Genomic DNA, 20,067 nt, shown 5'->3' on the forward strand with positions numbered 1-20,067 from the left:
AGACCTCCCCAGTCGCAGGCAGGAAAGACGAATACACATGCCCACATTAAATACAGGAAAAGATGGAAGAAGGGGAAAAGATGGAGAAGAAAGAGTTACGAGCAGGGGAAATACGGACAAAATTGAAGATGTAGAAGAAAGGGAAGAGGAGGAAGGGTGTGAGGACTCGATACTATGGAACACAAAGGGTGAAATGAGACATAACTTAATGCCACTTTTGGAGAGAGGAGGGGTTAGACCACAGTATGTCCTTTGGAAACATACGGATAAAGAAAATATAAAATGCAGGCTCCCATCATTAAGTGGAGGTGCGGGTAAGTGGATATATGAAATGGAAAAACACACCGCAGGACAGAAACTGGCAGTAGGAGATGTAAAGGGCCTGTTAATATCAATATTGGGGGATAGAGCGGATGACATTTGGAAGAGAGCGGGATTCCATGGGGTAACAATAACAAACACATCGCATGATGGGGCACCATTCGCAAACTGCAGACATGCACTATGGCAGGCACTGAGGGTACAGTACCCAGACACATCAGACATAGGAGCAATTACCTCCCGCAAGATGCGTGAGAACGAAGATCCTGTTGATTATATCCAGGAAATCCAAGAGAAGTGGCGCATGGAAACTAGAGAACAATGGGATAAAACACCAGCAATATTTTACCATATACTGGTACAAGGGCTCCCAGAAGGAGTTCAGAAACAACTAAAGAAAGTAGTGGGAATGGAAGCAAAACCATGGCCAGAAATACAACTGACTATAGTGCATCATTGCAGGACATGGCAAGGAAAAATGAAACAAAAGGAAGAGGACAGGAAAACGGAAGAGGCTAAACTAGTACAGAAAAAGCTTACTAAATACACAATGGAAGGGGCACTAATAACTACGCCTACAACAATGACCCAAAGCCCCACACAAGTAGTGGCTGCACAATATTCCTCCCAAATACCACCTTCACCGACTATAACACAACAGGGGCCGCCAATACAACCATACACGACCAACATGGGAGGAGGACATACAATGGCAGGAGCTGGGTATTATAATTATAACAGGGGTAAAGGAGGAATTATGAGAGGGAGAGGATACGGATATAACACCCAACAGCAGGTGGGAGGACTTAGAAATTCCTACCCCACAGGGCAACCAGTATACCAGGACAACACAGGGAGCTTTCCATGGCAGAGTAGGGAACCACTGGTGTGTTGGAGTTGTGGACTATTAGGGCACATGTCGCGCACGTGTAGAGTTAGACCAGGAACACCATCATGGAGTGAACTGGGACAATCAAGGCCCTCACAGGAACAGCAGAGCCTACAGCAACAGCAGACGTTGCAACAGGGAAATGAACAACAATAACAATTAACACAACAGCCACAAACATATTCACTGCCACAACAACAGGTAGCGATGACACAACAACCCCAAGCACAACCAACACAACTGGGTAGGGTGACGGTTTTGGGACACAACCCTTACACCGGAAATGGCCAGTCGTTGTACCCTCAATAGGACAGCCCACAGACGGCCTTGGTGTGTCCCATCCTGTCAGGAACACCTAATAGTGCGGAGGAACCACGCATAGAGGTAACGATAGGTGGCAAAAAATTATCATTCCTTGTTGACACCGGGGCGACCCGGTCTTGCATAAGGGAAGGTAAATTTAAGATGTCAGGCGAAGCCATGAACACCCAAGGATTCTCTGGGGCTAGAGGGTTGGTTCCCTTTACTGATAACATTCCCTTATCTATTGGAGATTATGATCTGTCAGTTCCACTTCTATATTATAGTGCCTCACCAGTAAATATACTGGGGAGAGACATAATGAACAGGTTGAATATGACGATCTCCTTTACTGAGGACGGCATAATTTGCTCTACTCCAGGGATTAACATGCTCACAGCACGACAGATTATGCAAGCATACTGCGGACAGACAGCGATTAGGGCGGAGCCAGTAGATGGCGAACTATTCCAGTATGGAACAGATATGGCAATTGCATGGATGCCAGGGATAGAAGGGAAAATATGGAGGAGGCCAGCAGCCTATCTGTTCAGACCGGAAACACCTGTTAATGAACCAGAAGGAAAGGTGGTTCTAATGGACATTGAGAGCATTATTGCAACAGCTGATTACATTGCTGTACATGCCCAAGACAGAGAAGGAAGAGCATGGAGGGCCGTGATAGCATTAGCAGAAGGATGTAGGCTCACCCAGGTGTCAGATGAGGAGCTGTTCTCAGATGAAAAGGAGGAAGGTGAAATGGTGTTTATGATGAGTGTGGAAATATGGCTAAGAGTGGCTTACAAACAAGTAGCACAGAAAATTGCAATGGCACTTGAGGCACCCGCGTGCACCCCAGTCCCCTTCTTTAAGGAGGATATGTCAAAGGTACCCAAATCATTGTGGACTACTGGCCCCTATGATGTGGGGTGCATAAAAAGTATAGGGGGAGTAAGAATAAAATTGAAAAAAGGTGCAATACTCCCCAGAGTAAAACAGTACCCACTATCAAAAGAGGCAGATGAGGGCATATATGAAACCATAACGGCCTTTATAAATAATGGCATATTGGTCCCCTCAGAATCACCATGTAACACGGCTGTGTACCCAGTGCGCAAGGCTAAAGGGGGGTCTTGGCGCTTCATACAGGATCTCAGGCCCTTGAACAACATAGTAGAAGCAGAATATCCCGTAGCAGCAAACCCGGCCACAATATTGTGTGGCATTCCAGCAGAGGCATCACGATTTACAGTGATCGACCTTAAAAATGCTTTTTTCTCAATACCATTACACCCAGACTCACAAGATCTGACGGCCTTCACTTACAGAAACACAAAGTGGAAGCACACTAGATTGCCACAAGGGTATTGCGAATCACCCTCAATTTTCAATAGAGTAATACAGATGGATTTGGGTAACATTGAAGTGGAAAGCACAGTGTTGCAGTATGTGGATGACATAATAATTTGCAGTACAAACGAAAGAACATGCAGAGAGGACTCCTTAAAGATGTTGACAATATTGCCTGAAAAAGGCTACAAGGTAGACATGGGAAAGATACAGTACTGTCAAGAACAGGTTCTTTACATTGGTCAGCTTATATCCCAACATGGAAGAAAGATTGCACCACAAAAAGCACAGGCCATTTCAAACACTCCAATGCCACAAACTGTGAGGGAACTGCAGCAATTCCTGGGGCTGTGCAACTACTGTAGAGCGTGGGTATTTGATTACAGTTCGTACATAGGACCCCTGCTTGAGGTGTTAAGGGAAGCTAATAAAGGGGAGAAAAAGCTGGGGTGGACGATGGAAATGAAAGATGCTTTTGATGAATTGAAAGATGCGATATCAACTGCTCCAGTACTGGCATCCCCAGACTATGAGCGACAATTTTTTATATTTTCTCATTGCGACTCAGCAGTAATGAAAGCAGTGTTGGCTCAAAAAACAAGCATGGGCCACAAACCAGTAGCATTTTACAGCGGCCACTTAGATCCTGTGATGTTAGGTCACTTCCCTTGCGAACAAGGTCTCGCCGCAGCTGCTTTTGCGGTGGAAAAAGCATCAGCAATCACCATGGGGTGCCCAACTACACTGTTTGTGGAACATGCACTATTTGCGATATTGAATAAACCTAAATCCACCCTAACCACGCAAAGAGCATCAGGTTATGAGATCATTTTATCCAGAGCTGAACTATCAATTGTTAGATGTAGCACGGTCAACCCTGCAAGGTTCCTAGCAGAAGTAATTGAGGTGGGAGATTATGCCCATGACTGTACGCAAATAACTGAAATGTACTCATGTACTAGAAAGGTTGAAGAAAACGCACTAGAGGGAGGTGAGCTCTTATTTATTGATGGGTCATCAACTATCGATCAAAGGGATGGGATAAGGAGGACTGGGGCAGCAGTGGTAAAAATGATGGAGGTACCGGTGTGTGTGGCAATGAAATGTGTACAATTACCACAGCATTACTCTGCTCAAGCAGCGGAATTAGTTGCACTGATCTTGGCGTTGAAGGAAAGCTTTGACAAACGGGTGACCATATACTCCGACAGCGCATATGTTACATCCACTGTCCACTCAGGGCTGTCGAAATGGAGAAGAAGAGGGTTTAGGAGAGCTGATGGCACTCCAGTGCAACACGCTCTCTTATTGGCTGAACTAATTGAAGTAATAAATGCAGTGGCGTAACACAAAATGTGGGGGCCCCCCTGCGAGCCATGCTGAGGGGCCCCCCCAACTCGGCAACAAATCACGGGTTGCGCCACACTCTGGGCCGGCCTAGACTGTCACGCTTGCACAATACGCATGAACGTGCTGCTGAAGGGGTATGCCGCACAGTGCACTAGGAAAAAGATATAAATATGTGTTTTAATGCAAAAAACAGCACACTTTCTGAGATAAATTGGCTATAAAGCCAGAGTGTTTGCAATTGTTTTGTAGGGTAACACAATCCAATACATGCAAGTCACCAACAGTGCACAGGAACATTAATGCTTCCAACTGGCTGCACAATGTAGACCAGTGTAAACACGTAATAACATTATAGTACAGAATGCCAGGCCACATTTAGACATACCTAGACTGTTTTCACAAAATGCCAGTCAAAGCAATAACACTCATCAAGAAGAGAGCACACAATAAAGCATGTGTCTCCATGGCCTCGAACAACACGGCCAAACTCTTTAAAATCTGCAAGGAACTGGTCAATCCTGTTGTGGTCTATACCTCTTCTGTTCCCTCCCATGCCCTCTGTACAGCTCTGGCCTCTCATTTCTCTGCTAAATCTCAGGACATCCTGTCCTCTATGTCCTCTTCCTCTCTCTGCCCATTTTGGCCATCTCTTCTCTCCTCCTCCTTTTTCCTCTTTCTCTCTGACAACACCTGACGAGGTTTCTAGACAAGTCCGATCTATGAAAGTGTCGTCCAAACAGGTGCTCCGCTGCTCCTCCAGAACCATCGAAGCCCATATTGACACACTCACTCCAGCCTTGGCCGATTTCTGTAATCACTCTTTCGCCACTGCAATGTTCCCCTCTCCCTTTGAGCACTCCCTTGTGCACCCACTCCTCAAGAAGCAGTCTGCTGATCCTACCTGCTGGAAAACTATCGCTCAATCTCCACCTTTCCTGAGCAAACTCTTGGAAAAGCTTGCCATCTCCCAGCTTACTCTCCACACTGAATCTGTTGGTTGTCTCCATGACCATCAGTCTGGCTTCAGAGCTGCCAGAGGCATGGAAACTGCTCTCCTTAACACCTGTGCTGCTCTCTAACCTTGATTCCAGCATTCCTTCTATTCTCATCCTTCATCTTTCCTCTGCTTTCGACAGGGTCAACATCGCCATCCTGATCAATCGACTCTGTGAGAACCTGGGCATCACAGATCAGACCCTAGAGTGACTGACCTACTTCCACTTGGACCGCCACTCCGCTCCCAGGTCGATCGTGGTCCCATTCCCTCCGCCACCTCTCTCTACCTGTGGCATTCCCCAGGGCTCTATCCTCTCACGCTGGTTTTTCAACCTCTACTTGGCCGCTTTGGCCTCCCTGATCTCTACCTTATCCTCTAACTTTCAGTGTTGTGCGGATGACTCAGCTTTCCTTCAGGCTCCCCTCATCCTCCTCTCCTCTCTTGCTCATTCCTGACTGTCTATCCACGATTCAGGATTGGTGCGCCTCCAACAATTTCTGCCTTAATGCCAGTAAGACAGAGATCCTTCTCATTGGGACCCTTGCCACTGTGTTTCCTCTCTCACTATAGCAGACCACCTTGGGCCCTCTTCCTTTGCCTTCCTGCGAGGCAAAAAACCTTGGTGTCATCTTCAACGCCACACTCTCTTTCTCTCCTAACATCTCGGACATCACCAAGAAGTCCCACTACCAGCTGCTCCTCCTCAAAGGGACTCTTCCCTTTCTCACTCTCCACCAGAAGCTCACTGTCTCTAAGCTGGACTACTGCAACAGCCACTTTCTCAATCTGTCTTCCTCTAGTCTCCGTCATCTGCAAATAATCCAGAACAGGACTGCAAGACTTAGCCTTGGCCTCAAGCCCTGGGATTGTATTTCTCCAGCCCTGAAATCTCTCCACTGGCTGCAAGGATCAAGTTCAAGAACCTTTGCATTGCCCACAAGGCTTTCTGGGGCCAGTGCCAACACTAAATCCAATGCTCTCTTCCAAAATACCTTCTTTCTCTAACCCTTCACTCAGCTACCTCCAACTCTCTAAGGCTTAGACATTTCTCCAGGCAGAGAGTGGGGGTAGACCTCTCTCCTCTGCTGGTGCCTCCAACTGGAATGGCATCCCTGCCCCTCTCAAACTTGAGGCGGACAACCTGAAGTTTCGGAAGCAGCTAAAAGCTTTCCTCTTCTCTGCTGCTTTCGCTCTCTCTCCCCCCCTGCTGACCTACCTGACCTACCTGTCTGCTGTACTGACTGGCTGCTTGGCTACCCTCAGAGTCTCTCTGAGTCCAGGCTCTTTCTTGATTGGTCACCCTTGCACTGCCTCCGGGCCTACCATGCACTTAGGGGCTGTAACTGTAACCCTGCAGTCCATTGTTCTCCTTGCACAACCAATAGCTGCTCTGCCCTGGCTGCACTTACTGAGAGCATTGCTGCCCTGTTTTCCCTTCCCCTCTCCCTTGCACTTCCCTGCTCCCTTTTCCCTTGCACTTCTCGTTCTCACAATGACACAAGGCCTAGTGAGATTGTTTGTCTTGTCCTCCCTCTATCATCCCTCCCTTGTGTACACTTGTGTACAGGCGCATTATAAATGACTTGAATCACATCATATCATTTTATCACAGATGCCCAAAAAATATACAATGCCGCAGTAAGAAATGGCTAGACTGGCAGCACCCAAATGCCAATCTAGCCAGGTAATTAAAGTTAGCAGGACTACTTTATCAGAAATGTCCAGTTAAAAGAAAGTCATACCAAACTGAGGAATGACTAGACTGGCTAAATCAAAATGCCTCTCTAGCCACTAATACCACATATCATGCCTGCTTAGCCTGGACATGGACAGCCATTATGATTTATCACACAATCCTGCCCCCCCCACACATCCACTCTCCCTCCCACCCACCACCCTAACCTCCACAATCAGCTCCTTGGCCCAGAATTACCTCTGCGTCCCTCTTCCTTTTCCCAGAGCTTTCGTATGAGGCTCCTTGCCTCATAGGTAAGTACTGGGATGAGGAACAGTGGGACTAGGAGTGATGAAGATTACAGGTAGCTAAATCAGGCATTACCTCCATGTACCTCTACCTCTTCCCAGTACTTTTGTATGAGGCAGAGTGCCTCAAACACACGTACTGCCTCGTATATAAGTACTGGGACGAGGAAGAATAGGGCTAGGAGTAAGCAAGGCATTAAACACAAGTAGTAGCGCAACACCATTGAGTTGACTGGGCTTCAGCACTACCCCCCCTGACATTTTGGGCTATATTGACTCAACTTGGCTAACCTTTAGAGCAGTTGCCAGACCGAACAGGACACAGATTTTAAACGGCACCTGGTTTTTGCTGTTAACAAGAACCCAGCAATTACCAACGTAAAGCATTTCACTGTTAGTACCTGCATTCAAATGCCACATTGTTTAGGCGATTGAATTCGTGATGTGGGTTTAGTACTTGCATGCCAGGGGAGTGATTGGAAGGGTAGAGAGGGAACAGGAGACTTATAGGAGAGAGTTAACTGCTTGTAACATTGAATCTGCACTAGAATAGTCTCATTAAAATGCGTAAATAATTTGGGTGCGCCCACACAAATAAGTTTCCCCCTCCCCACCGCATGTGAAGTTAGCGCCTCTCCCAACATCTGAAGGGTTAGCCCCCCGAAATGAAGGTTTTCTTGTGCCCCTGTACACAAGCACACACACCATTCACCTTATACACACCCAGTCATCCACACATTTAAGTGTGCACCCTTTCACCATACACTCACACAGGTAGCCACCTATACATTTATGTGTGCACCCTTTCACCATGCAGGCACACCCCCACAGCCACCCATACATTTAAGTGTGCACACTTTCACCATACACACACAGGCAGCCGGCTATACATTTGAGTGTGCACCCTTTCACCATAGACTCATACACGCACCCCTCATGGAGTTGAGGGGGGGCCCTATTACTTAAAAAAGAAATTGGGGCTCATTACGGGTCCAGCGGTAACCGTGCCGGTGCTACCGGCGGGTTGCCGCCAGACCCATAAAAAATTACTATGGCCTGACTTCCCGGTGCCACCGTGCTATTTCAAGTCCGGCGGCTGGGAAATCAGGTGCCGGTAATTTCGTTAAACCCCAGACTCCACGGGAATGGGGACACAGAAGCACCTGCACCATTGGGTCAGACCTGTCGGGCACGGCAGCCCCACCAGGCAGACCTGTAATATGCCGGTCCAGAAACAACAGTGCCTGTAAGCTTACCAGCACCGTTGTTTCCGGACCGGCATGGTCAGAATGAGCCCCATTGTTTCTTTTTTAAGTCACTATAACTTCATTAAGAAATTATTTCAGTTAAGGACCGAACCATAATCAAAATAATTTCTTTATGATGGCTGAGTGGCTTCAAAAACAAACAATTTCTTTTTGAAGGCATAGGGTTCCCCACCCCCCGCCACCCCATGACATGGAGGCCTCCAGCCTGGGGTCTTCCATGTCATGGGGTACGGGGGCCCTCAGACTTCAAAAAGAAAGTTTCTTTTTGTAGTCACTCTGCCTTCATAAAGAAATTATTTCTGTTACAGAAATGTTCTTTATGAATGCAGAGTGAATTTCAAAAGAAACTTTTTTTTTTTAGAACATTTTCTTTTTTTTTTTTTTTTACTGGGGCCCCCTCCCAGCCATGTGCTGGTGGGGCCCCCCACACCGCGGGCCCCCCCACACTGCGGGGGCTGCGGGGGCCCCTGTTATGCCAGTGAATAAATGACCCCCAAGAATTAGCTTTAGTAAAATGCACCGCACACACCAATGGTGAAGACCACGTCTTGAAGGGGAATGCAGCAGCAGACGCACATGCGAAGTATGCTGCATACTTTGGTGAGATATGGAACCCCCCAGAGTCACAGAGAGGGAGAGGGAGGGGAATGGCTAAGGAGATGTTGATACGAGAAGGGTACACCCATCTCCCAGCCACACAGATTATGGAGCTACAAGCGGCTGCACCAATGGCCGAAAAAGAAATATGGGTAAAAAGAGGATGCACAATGTCACCAACCGACGCACTATGGCGCCAGGGTGGCACTAGAAAGGTTGTAATACCATTGGCACTTTTGAACACCGCCCTGAGCCAACTACATCATCCAGCCCACACAGGCAAGGAAGTAATTGCAGCACGAATTAGGGAAGACTCATGTGTCAAACTTTATCAGTAATTGTCTCACATGTCAACAGTTTACGGCCGGCCATACTCTAAAGGTGATAAGAGGTACTATACCCCGGCCAGAGGGACCTTTACGGCATCTCCATATTGACTATGTTGATATGATCAACATATGTCAAGGAAATAGGTATATGATTGTAGTAGTATGCCCATTCTCTAGGTGGATTGAGGCAGGGGCCTGTTCACACCCAGATGCATTTAGAGCAGCTAAATTCCTAGTGAGGGAGGTCTTCCCCAGGTGGGGAGTGTGCGAGGTGTTAAGGTCAGACAATGGCCCACATTTCGCAAACGAAATGTTCCAGCACATCACATCCTTGCTGAACATCAAGCATAAATTTGCATGTGCATACCACCCACAGGCCAACGGTGTATGTGAACGCCTGAATGGCCTATTAAAGGAGGCAATTGCAAAGATACAGCAAACAACAAAGAAGAGTTGGTTATATTGCCTTCCATTAGCCCTATTTGAGCTAAGGAATAGACCAGGGTCCGACCACCACCTCACCCCTCACGAGGTGGTTACCGGACGTCAAATGCGCCTTCTCCTAACGCCAACGTCAAGAGCATTTACTGACCACGAAAGTACAGCGAGTATTCTTGGTGATGAAATGTACCAATATGTGTCTTTGATTACTAGTGTAGTGTTTGTGTCTCAACAGCTCGAGCGCACACGGGGCGGGTCTAACAGCAATCAACAAGAAGACGCAGATAAAGAACTGGAAAAGGAAGGACTGTGTAAAATTGCTAAAGGTGACCACGTACTACTTCGCAATTTCAACAGAAAATGGAATAGTCCACGATTCACTGGCCCCCATCTGGTAGAGGAGGTATCAACGAGAGCAGTAAAGCTACAGGACAAGCGTGCCTGGAACCACCTACACGATGTAAAGATCTACAAACTCCAGACCCGCCCCAGCGCCACCGACAGGTCCATTGGGAGAACAGCAACAACATCACCAACGGAGGAAGAAAGTTCTACCACAGCCAACGGCCCAAGTGTTCCCATACCCTGTCACTCCCCAGAGACAATAACTGAAGAAGAAAGGGGTGATCACCATACTGCCCACCCCATGGTCACACGCTCAAGGAGTAAAGATACTTCCACCAGTTGAGCCCAAACCCCCTGCCCACCACCCACTGACCCCTACCCCCACGGTAGTAATAACTGAACTGAAGGACATTGTCTTGCACAAGTACACATGTAAACACGTGAATGCTCTCTTTTCTTTTCTCTCGCACATGCAGGAACTGCGTATTATTGTACTGCTAAGAAAATAGATAACTAACAAATTCACTGCCCAGGAGTAGATGGTACCCTCAGACGATAACTACCCAGAAGAATTGTCACACCAATTTGTATATGAAATAAAAAGGCCAACGTACCTGAAAAAGAGAAGTCTACGTGTCTACTACACAGCATTCCTCTTGGCCATAGAATACTCAATGCCCCACCTCCACCCATACTTGCCTGCCCTAAGAGATAGATCACTTAGATTAGCGTGGGAACAGCTCTTCGCCTGGGCACTGAATGACTATTTGATAGGGAGAGCTTAAAAAACAACAACTAACATTTAATAACCAGCATATTGAGGATTTTCAGGCGGGCAACTCTAACGTCGCAAGAATACGCTGCCGGACTGCAGCAAGGTCAGAGCAAAATGCCGGTGAAATTAGCATATGTAATAAAAATAATAGGGATTTTGATGATCACCGGGTTCTTGGCTGCCTCTGTATGGCAGTACAGCTGTGCTATCAATATTATTGCTGTACCCAAACCTAATACACCCCCATCCCCAGCTGCAACAGGTGTTACGTCAGGTGATATTAGTAAAATTGCGCACAAGCAAAATAGAGTTCAACGCAGCACATACTCAGATAATAAAGGTATTGACAATTATATACAAGATTCAGCACACGTCTCAAACATCATATGGTACCAACACATGACCCGCATTGGTAAGCAGACAACAGAAGACAGCTGCTACGTTTGCTCATTAATACCATACGCCATGAGCGCTTCTCTAACATTTGTTGCCACAGAAATAGATGAAAAGACAGCACGATGCATAATATACTTGGCACTGTTCCAAACGAAAGGAAGATTTCAAGGGACAGTGGTGCATATGGTGTGGAAAACACGAGACTCATACCCATACGAAAACAACTTCCTCAAGACTTATTTGAGTTACCACAAGAGCAGTCTACATGCTGAAGCATTCAGATACATAACAAGTGGTCCTGCAAAAGGGGAAACAAAGAAAGTAACACTGCAGTATTTACCATGTGATTGGTACGCCACTGAAGTTCCTGGTAAACTAGGATGCTGGGAGAGGCCACTGGTGACTATAACGGGGAAGGTGTACTTGGACAACAAATGGGAGATAGGAGTGATTGGCAGCAACATGGTAACAAAAGAAACTATTTCAACTATCGATGCACACAACCACAGATGTTGGACGACTTGGATCAAGTACGTGCCCATGCTCACGTGGATAGAGACGGATGAAGACCCAATAACAATACTGCCGCTGACTGCGCCTAAGGTATGCTACCAACATAAAGGAGAGGTGGACGTAGGATACAACACCAACTGTGCCAGCGTGATGGAGTTACCTGAGGGGGGAGCAGGAACAGCAGTAATAATGGACCATTGCTGGGCCTATGGAGAGAAGGCATACCACACACTGCCCCCTCTGTGGAATGGTGTATGCACAATGGTGCACGTCAATGTACCATCACTAGTGGTACCCCAGAAGCATGTGAATGTGGCGAACTTTCCCAAAATGGATGAAGGGGACAAGAGAAAGAAGAGATCTGCACCACCTCAGGAGGAGCCAGGGAACAGGACCATCAGCAATAATACTGTTCTAAATAGAAGGAAAAGACAAGGAGAACCTCTGACAGGAAATTACCTATGGGGAAGGTCGGAGACGGCACTCACTTCAATTCCGCCAGAACACAGACTATTCAGCAGAGCAGCAATGTTCTTCTCCTCAATAATACATCCGGGACTGCAGGCTTACGCAAATGCAAAATGGCTTCAGATAACTAGATGGGAACTAATGATGACCATCAATTCTACAGTAAATGGATTCAACGCAATAAAAGAGGAGCTGCGAGCTATCAGGATGGTAGCATTTCAGAACAGATATGTATTGGACCTCCTCACAGCCATGGAAGGAGGAGTCTGCGCAAAGATAGGACAATCATGCTGCATGTTCATTCCTGCCAACGATGCTGACAACGGTACACTGACAGAAGCAGTTTCACAATTGGCCCAGATGCACTCCAAAATGATGGATGAAAGTAAAGGTGTGAAAAAGGATGAGAGCTGGTTTTCACTATTATGGTCATGGATGCCATCTTGGCTGTCAGATGGACTGAAAATCATAGTTGGTTGTACTATTTTGGCTGGAGCTACACTGATTATAATAAGATTTTGGAAGGCCCGGAAGGCACGCACCACCGACGAGTTGCTTGAAATGGTCGGTATGCACCCCTTGATGCCAGCAGATGACGGCCAACACACAGGCATAATCATACAAGAGAGAGAGAAATTGCGCAACCAGATCATCACCAACCACCTGGACCCACCATCAGTGAAGATCGAGAACCCAAGAAACCCCAGGAGTTACATAGGGAAATGGGTATACTGTACTCCTGGAGGAACCTGTGAATATATGTATCGGTCATTTGAAGATCATGTCAACCACTATGGACATTTAGGCGGAATAACTAAAATATGGAGAGTAAGAGGAGATAACGAAAAGGATATGTTTGTGGTCGACAAGTCGACCAGAGGGGGGACTGAAGTGGGAGAATGGAAAAACAGGCTCCCGTCCTTCCCCTCTCGCGCCTGGCCTAAAGGATCACGGCCCAGGCACCCGCCACGAGAAGAGTTTGCCCATCTACCAGACGACCAAATACCCTGGTACAGGAACATACGGATGTGTCCATCTGCCTGCCCACGCCCTGCCCATGCCGACACCTGCGGCACGGATCAACTAGACTAAAATCTACACGTCGTTAGAGATGCCATGACGACCTAGCCAATGGTCAGCACACCTGTGCAAATATACACACTGGACACTCCCGCACCAATCTACACGAAGAATATACTCAGTGCTATGACGTAGGCGACAGACATACTCACGGACGTGCATCTTTATTATTTTCCACATAGGCTCTCAAAATGCAGAAACGAGAGACGCATCATGAACTCATCTAAAGAGCTTGCTTACGCTTCTCCTAAACCCAGGTGCCATAATGAGAAATATAACGAAGACACGTACTGGTCATAAGACAATATGATACTATAACCTAAAGCGCCTGTGCACCAAACGGTTCCACCTATACACCAGGCCTAAGTAGGCCGCAAGCAAGAGCTCCCATGGACGTTAAAAGAACAAGAGTCAGGTTGCTGATCCTGCAGAATGAGCCTGGCGAAAGCAGACAGCCAAGATCGTAATGTTGCAAACCCACATTCCAAAAGCAGACCATCAAGGGTACGATGTTGCAACTTCGCACGCCGCGCACCAACGTTAAAATCACACCTGCAAATTAAACCAGGCACACAGTGGAAAAACAATATTAATTGTGCAGAATTCTGCCTCAAACACGGTCCCACCTCACGTGACCAAGCCGAACCTGACAGGATGCCAAGCCCAGGAGAAAGAAGGCGTCTGGATCCCTCGTTACAAGACACAGGCAGACACACTTAAAAGGCTCAATGGACATCTGCGACAGTGGGAGTAGTCGGCCTTCTCGCTCATGAATAAGTCCTCACATTGTCTGCATGTACTCATAGTGAAACATTGTTGCAAATGACAGGTACACCGAGAGCTGGGAACAGCGATGGTCCCAGGCTGGGAAGCTCGCGGGCGCACCAATCAGAACATGGGGCTCTTATCACTGACGCCATTAACATTAACCAATCATCAGGAGTCTTCATGTAACAATTCTCATGTATCTAATTGTAGGGACAACCCAGATATATCACCTGACTAACCCTTGTCCACTAATATTGTTCTCTATACGTATGCTATACTAACCCTACCACTCGAGCAACCAATTAAGAGTGGCGATAGGTTTTTGCTAACTTTCTAAGGTGACGCAAGTAGCGCGTCATACTAAGGTAAAAAGGGCCTGCGAGCCCCACGATTGTGTGTGTGTCAGGACGGACGCGTACGATCCTTGACCCATCCCTGCCGTTTTTGTTTAATAAACAGCAGAGTCACCTTGCTTCTTGCATGTGTCTCATACTCTATCTCTTCTGGGATATACGGGAGGAGTTGGGGCCTCCCTGCCCGGAGGTCTGCTGACAGCCCGGCCGAACCCGGCAGAATTTCCCCCCTGACAGCAGGCATCCCTCAGCCGTGTTCACTCTTATCAACTCAATGTTCACGGGGTTATTGTGCCTCACCCCGCTTTGCAGGCATCTCTCGGCCGTGTTCACTCTTCTCAACTCAATGTTCACGAGGTTATCTTGCCTCACCCCGTTTTGCAGGCATCCCTCAGCTGGGTTCACTCTCATCAACTCAATGTTCACAGGGCTCTTGTGCCTCACCCCGCTTTGCAGGCATCCCTCGGCCGGGTTCACTCTTATCAACTCAATGTTCACTGGGCTGTTGTGCCTCACCCCGTTTTGCAGGCATCCCTCGGCCGGGTTCACTCTTATCAACTCAATGTTCACGGGGTTATTGTGCCTCACCCCGCTTTTCAGGCATCCCTCGGCCGGGTTCACTCTTATCAACTCAATGTTCACGGGGTTATTGTGCCTCACCCCGCTTTGCAGGCATCCCTCGGCCGGGTTCAAATTTGCCAGCTACACAGTTCACTTTGCTTTATCACAATGTAGGGTGCACTTCCCTTCGCTTTCCTCTTGGTTACTGGTCAAAGACGTTCGATTGTACAAGGGGTTTTACTCGACCCGTATATGACCACTTTGACCTCCTATTTCGGGCTCTCCAAGGGCCTCTTGGTATCTGTAGTTTTAGAAAAAGCGGACCAACCAGATTCTTTCGAATAAGCGCCCTCGTGGCACCGGACCATTCTGCAGCTGGTCCCTCCCTGAGTTTTAAAAGTTCAGTAACACAAATTCTTTGTTCAAAATTTCTTTCAATTCAACTCATGTTGCAGCTTGGTCTATTATAGGTTCTCCCTCCGACTCACCAACTGCACTGTTCTCCCTCCAACTCGCCGGCTGCACTGTTTTCCCTCCGACTCACCGCAGCCACTGTTCTCCCTCTGACTCACCGGCTGCACTGTTCTCCCTCCGACTCACCGGCTGCCCTGTTCTCCCTCCGACTCACCGGCTGCCCTGTTCTCCCTCCGACTCACTGACTGCACTGTTCTCCCTCCGACTCGCCGGCTGCACTGTTCCCCTTCTGACTCACCGGCTGCCCTGTTCCCCCTCTGACTCACCGGCTGCCCTGTTCTCCCTCCGATTCACCGACTGCACTGTTCTCCCTCCGACTCACCGACTGCACTGTTCTCCCTCCGACTCACCGGCTGCACTGTTCTCCCTCTGACTCACCGCAGCCACTGTTCTCCCTCTGACTCACCGCAGCCACTGTTCTCCCTCCGACTCATCGGCTGCACTGAACTCCTTGGCGTTTCTTCTCTCTGGAGTCAAGCACAGTACCATGGTAGCAAGCGCCTCTCTCCGCCTTGGTTATCAGTGTGGGAGGGCTCCGTGCACCATTGACATCTGTTACACCACACGCTAGCTATTGTTCCCGGTCTTATAATTCCATTTCGGAGGCTTGCGGGACTGGTTCAAAAAGGGCAAGGCCACTTCCCTCCTTATTGTCCTTTGCAGTCTCGCCACCTGTCTCCTCCTCTTTAACTGCAGTCCTGGAACAGCCATCTCCTTAGGCATTTTTTAGTTATTGTCAATTGCCTGACTGTGCCTGACCCTTGTGTTGGGACATGTCATGTAAACGGCCCTGGTGTTAGTCCATTTTCTTTCATGGTGTAAGAAAGTGTTTGTGTTGGAAAGGGGGGCGGTAGAACTTCTGAATATCCTACGGGGTAGGATGGGGAAAAGGTGTTATAGGGAAGAGGGTACTGCGTCTCACCTGTCGGTGCCTCACTTCCTCTTCCCAGGGACCCCCCACCAGGTGATCCTCTCTCACTGGTCCACCCCCAGGAACTGGATCCAATAGCCATGGCCGTGTCCTGGCCACCTGGATGGTCGATCCCTGGGGATTAGCGGATGAAACACCTTCAGGTTTCTCACATTATTCACAGCGGAGACTACTGTATTCCTAGTCTGTCTTCCCCATAAAGTAGACCAGCCATCACACTCATGTATAAGCCCTTTGACCTTCAGACAATCAAGAACGGACTCTGTAACCGGTGTGTGTATTTTAGGTTCAGCCCTTGGCGGTGGCGGAACATGTTTTCAATGGATAACCCCATACTTTGCAAGCCAACCCCTCTCTTCCTCCTACTTCCTCTACAATGCTCTGGGAAAAATGGCACCAATTAACCGCAAGGGGTGGGTGGTCTACATACGGAGCGTAGATTTCCCACTACGATTTGCAAACTGTGCTTTGCTCTGTGGTAGACTGGGGAGGGGGGCATGGTGGCTGTTGCAGATGTGAGCTCTCATTAACCTGTGTTTCTCCCCCTCCCACATCTGCCCAGGGAAACACGGTGGAGCTGCCAGAAGAAGAGAACACGCCTGAGAAAAGGGTGGATCGGATTTTCGCCATGATGGATAAGGTGGGTGTGGCTCCCGAGTGGAAAGTGGTGGTCTGATGCAGTCCGTGTGTAGATGCTTGGGGTCCTGGTGGTCTGTTGCTGTCAGTGTGTAGATGCTTGGGGGTCTTCAGTGGATCCTTGTGGTCTGATGTGGTCAGTGTGTGGATGCTTGTGTGTACTGTGTGGGTCCTGGTGGTCTGATGCTGTCAGTGTGTAGATGCTTGGGGGTCCTGCGTGGATCCTGGTAGTCTGATGCTGTCAGTGTGTAGATGCTTGGAGGTCCTGGTAGTCTGATGCTGTCAGTGTGTAGATGCTTCGGGGTCCTGGTAGTCTGATGCTGTCAGTGTGTAGATGCTTGGGGATCCTGGTAGTCTGATGCTGTCAGTGTGTAGATGCGTGTGGGTCCTGGTTGTCTGATGCTGTCAGTGTGTAGATGCTTGGGGGTCCTGCGTGGATCCTGGTAGTCTGATGCTGTCAGTGTGTAGATGCTTGTGGGTCCTGGTGGTCTGATGCTTCCAGTGTGTAGATGCTTGTGGGTCCTGGTGGTCTGATGCTTCCAGTGTGTCGATGCTTGTGGGTCCTGGTGGTCTGATGCTGGCAGTGTGTAGATGCTTGTGTGTCCTGGTGGTCTGATGCTTCCAGTGTGTAGATGCTTGTGGGTGGTCTGATGCTGTCCGTGTGTAGATGCTTGTGGTTCCTGGTGGTCTAATGCTTCAGTGTGTAGATGCGTGTGGGTCCTGGTGGTCTGATGCTTCCAGTGTGTAGAGGCTTGGGGTTCTGCGTGGATCCTGGTGGTCTGATGCTGTTATTGTGTAGATGCTTGGGGTCCTGGTGGTCTGATGCTTCCAGTGTGTGGGTCCTGGTGGTCTGATGCTGTTATTGTGTAGATGCTTGGGGTCCTGGTGGTCTGATGCTTCCAGTGTGTGGGTCCTGGTGGTATGATGCTGTTATTGTGTAGATTCTTGGGGTCTTGCGTGGATCCTGGTGGTCTGATGCTGGCAGTGTGCAGATGCTTGTGGGTCCTGGTGGTCTGATGCTGGCAGTGTGTAGATGCTTGGGGATCCTGGTGGTCTGATGCTTCCAGTGTGTGGGTCCTGGTGGTCTGATGCTGTTATTGTGTAGATGCTTGGGGTCCTGGTGGTCTGATGCTTCCAGTGTGTGGGTCCTGGTGGTCTGATGCTGTTATTGTGTAGCTGCTTGTGGTCTTGTGTGGATGGATCCTGGTGGTCTGATGCTGGAAGTGTGCAGCTGCTTGTGGGTCCTGGTGGTCTGATGCTGGCAGTGTGTAGATGCTTGTGGTCCTGCGTGGATTCTGGTGGTCTGATGCTGTCAGTGTGTAGAAGCTTGTGGGTCCTGGTGGTCTGATGCTTCCAGTGTGTGGGTCCTGGTGGTCTGATGCTGTTATTGTGTAGAGGCTTGCGGTCCTGGTGGTCTGATGCTTCCAGTGTGTGGGTCCTGGTGGTCTGATGCTGTTATTGTGTAGATGCTTGGGGTCTTGCGTGGATCCTGGTGGTCTGATGCTGGCAGTGTGCAGATGCTTGCGGGTCCTGGTGGTCTGATGCTGGCAGTGTGTAGATGCTTGTGGGTCCTGGTGGTCTGATGCTTCCAGTGTGTAGATGCTTGTGGGTCCTGGTGGTCTGATGCTGTCCGTGTGTAGATGCTTGTGGTTCCTGGTGGTCTGATGCTTCCAGTGTGTAGATGCTTGGGGGTCCTGGTGGTCTGATGCTGGCAGTGTGTAGATGCTTGTGGATCCTGGCGGTCTTGTGCTGTCCGTGTGTAGATACTTGTGGGTCCTGGTGGTCTGATGCTTCTAGTGTGTAGATGCTTGTGGGTCCTGGTGGCCTGATGCTGGCAGCGTGTAGATGGTTGTGGGTCCTGGTGGTCTGAGGGTGGCAGTGTGTAGATGCTTGTGGTTCCTGGTGGTCTGATGCTTCCAGTGTGTAAATGCTTGTGGGTCCTGGTGGTTTGATGCTGGCAGTGTGTAGATGCTTGTGGGTCCTGGTGGTTTGATGCTGGCAGTGTGTAGATGCTGGTGGGTCCTGGTGGTCTGATGCTTCCAGTGTGTAGATGCGTGTGGGTCCTGGTGGTCTGATGCTGGCAGCATGGAGATGCTTGGGGTCCTGGTTTTCTGATGCTGGCAGTGTGTAGATGCTGGTGGGTCCTGGTGGTCTGATGCTTCCAGTGTGTAGATGCTTGTGGGTCCTGGTGGTCTGATGCTTCCAGTGTGTAGGTGCTTGTGGGTCCTGGTGGTTTGATGCTGTCAATGTGTAGATGCTTGGGGGTCCTGGTGGTCTGATGCTGTCAGTGTGTAGATGTTTGTGGTTGCTGGTGGTCTGATGCTGTCAGTGTGTAGATGCTTGTGGGTCCTGGTGGTCTGATGCTGTCAGTGTGTAGATGCTTGGGGTCCTGCGTGGGTCCTGGTGGTCTGATGCTGTCAGTGTGTAGATGCTTGTGGGTCCTGGTGGTCTGATGCTGTCAGTGTGTAGATGCTTGGGGTCCTGCGTGGGTCCTGGTGGTCTGATGCTGTCAATGTGTAGATGCTTGGGGTCCTGGTGGTCTGATGCTGTCAGTGTGTAGATGCTTGGGGTCCTGGTGGTCTGATACTATCAGTGTGAAGAGCGTGTGGTGGGAGTGCTGAGAGGCTAGGAAGCGTCCTGCAGCATAAGGAGCGTTAGTAACTAAGGAACCGTTGAAGGGGCGTGACCTTCGCAAATAAAGGAGCAGTTTAACAGGCGATGCAGAGTTTTCAATCTGTTGTAAAATATATCTGCCATGGAAGGCGGAAAACCTATAAAAAAAGAGATGTATTAAGTTGCTTACAATGACCAGCATTCAAAAATAAATCTAATAAAATATCGAAATTAATTCAAAACCGAGTGGGTTAATGTAGGTTCCGTTCCCTAAAAAATAGCTCAGAGTATTAACGTGCCCCATTAGTGCCAACTGCGAGCCGCATCCC

General features: G+C 48.7%; 1 protein-coding gene across 1 annotated transcript in view; it reads left to right on the forward strand.

The window, feature by feature from the left end:
* Nucleotides 1-20,067, forward strand: part of NCS1 (neuronal calcium sensor 1) — a 441,477-nt gene that overhangs the window by 345,842 nt on the left and 75,568 nt on the right. Inside the window, exon 6 of the mRNA XM_069609260.1 lies at nucleotides 17,052-17,129. Coding sequence (XP_069465361.1) covers nucleotides 17,052-17,129 — 78 coding nt within the window. The remainder of the gene's footprint in view (nucleotides 1-17,051; nucleotides 17,130-20,067) is intronic.

This window comes from Ambystoma mexicanum, chromosome 8 (assembly GCF_040938575.1).
Source record: "Ambystoma mexicanum isolate Mex_15411 chromosome 8, UKY_AmexF1_1, whole genome shotgun sequence".
Lineage (NCBI taxonomy): Eukaryota > Metazoa > Chordata > Amphibia > Caudata > Ambystomatidae > Ambystoma > Ambystoma mexicanum.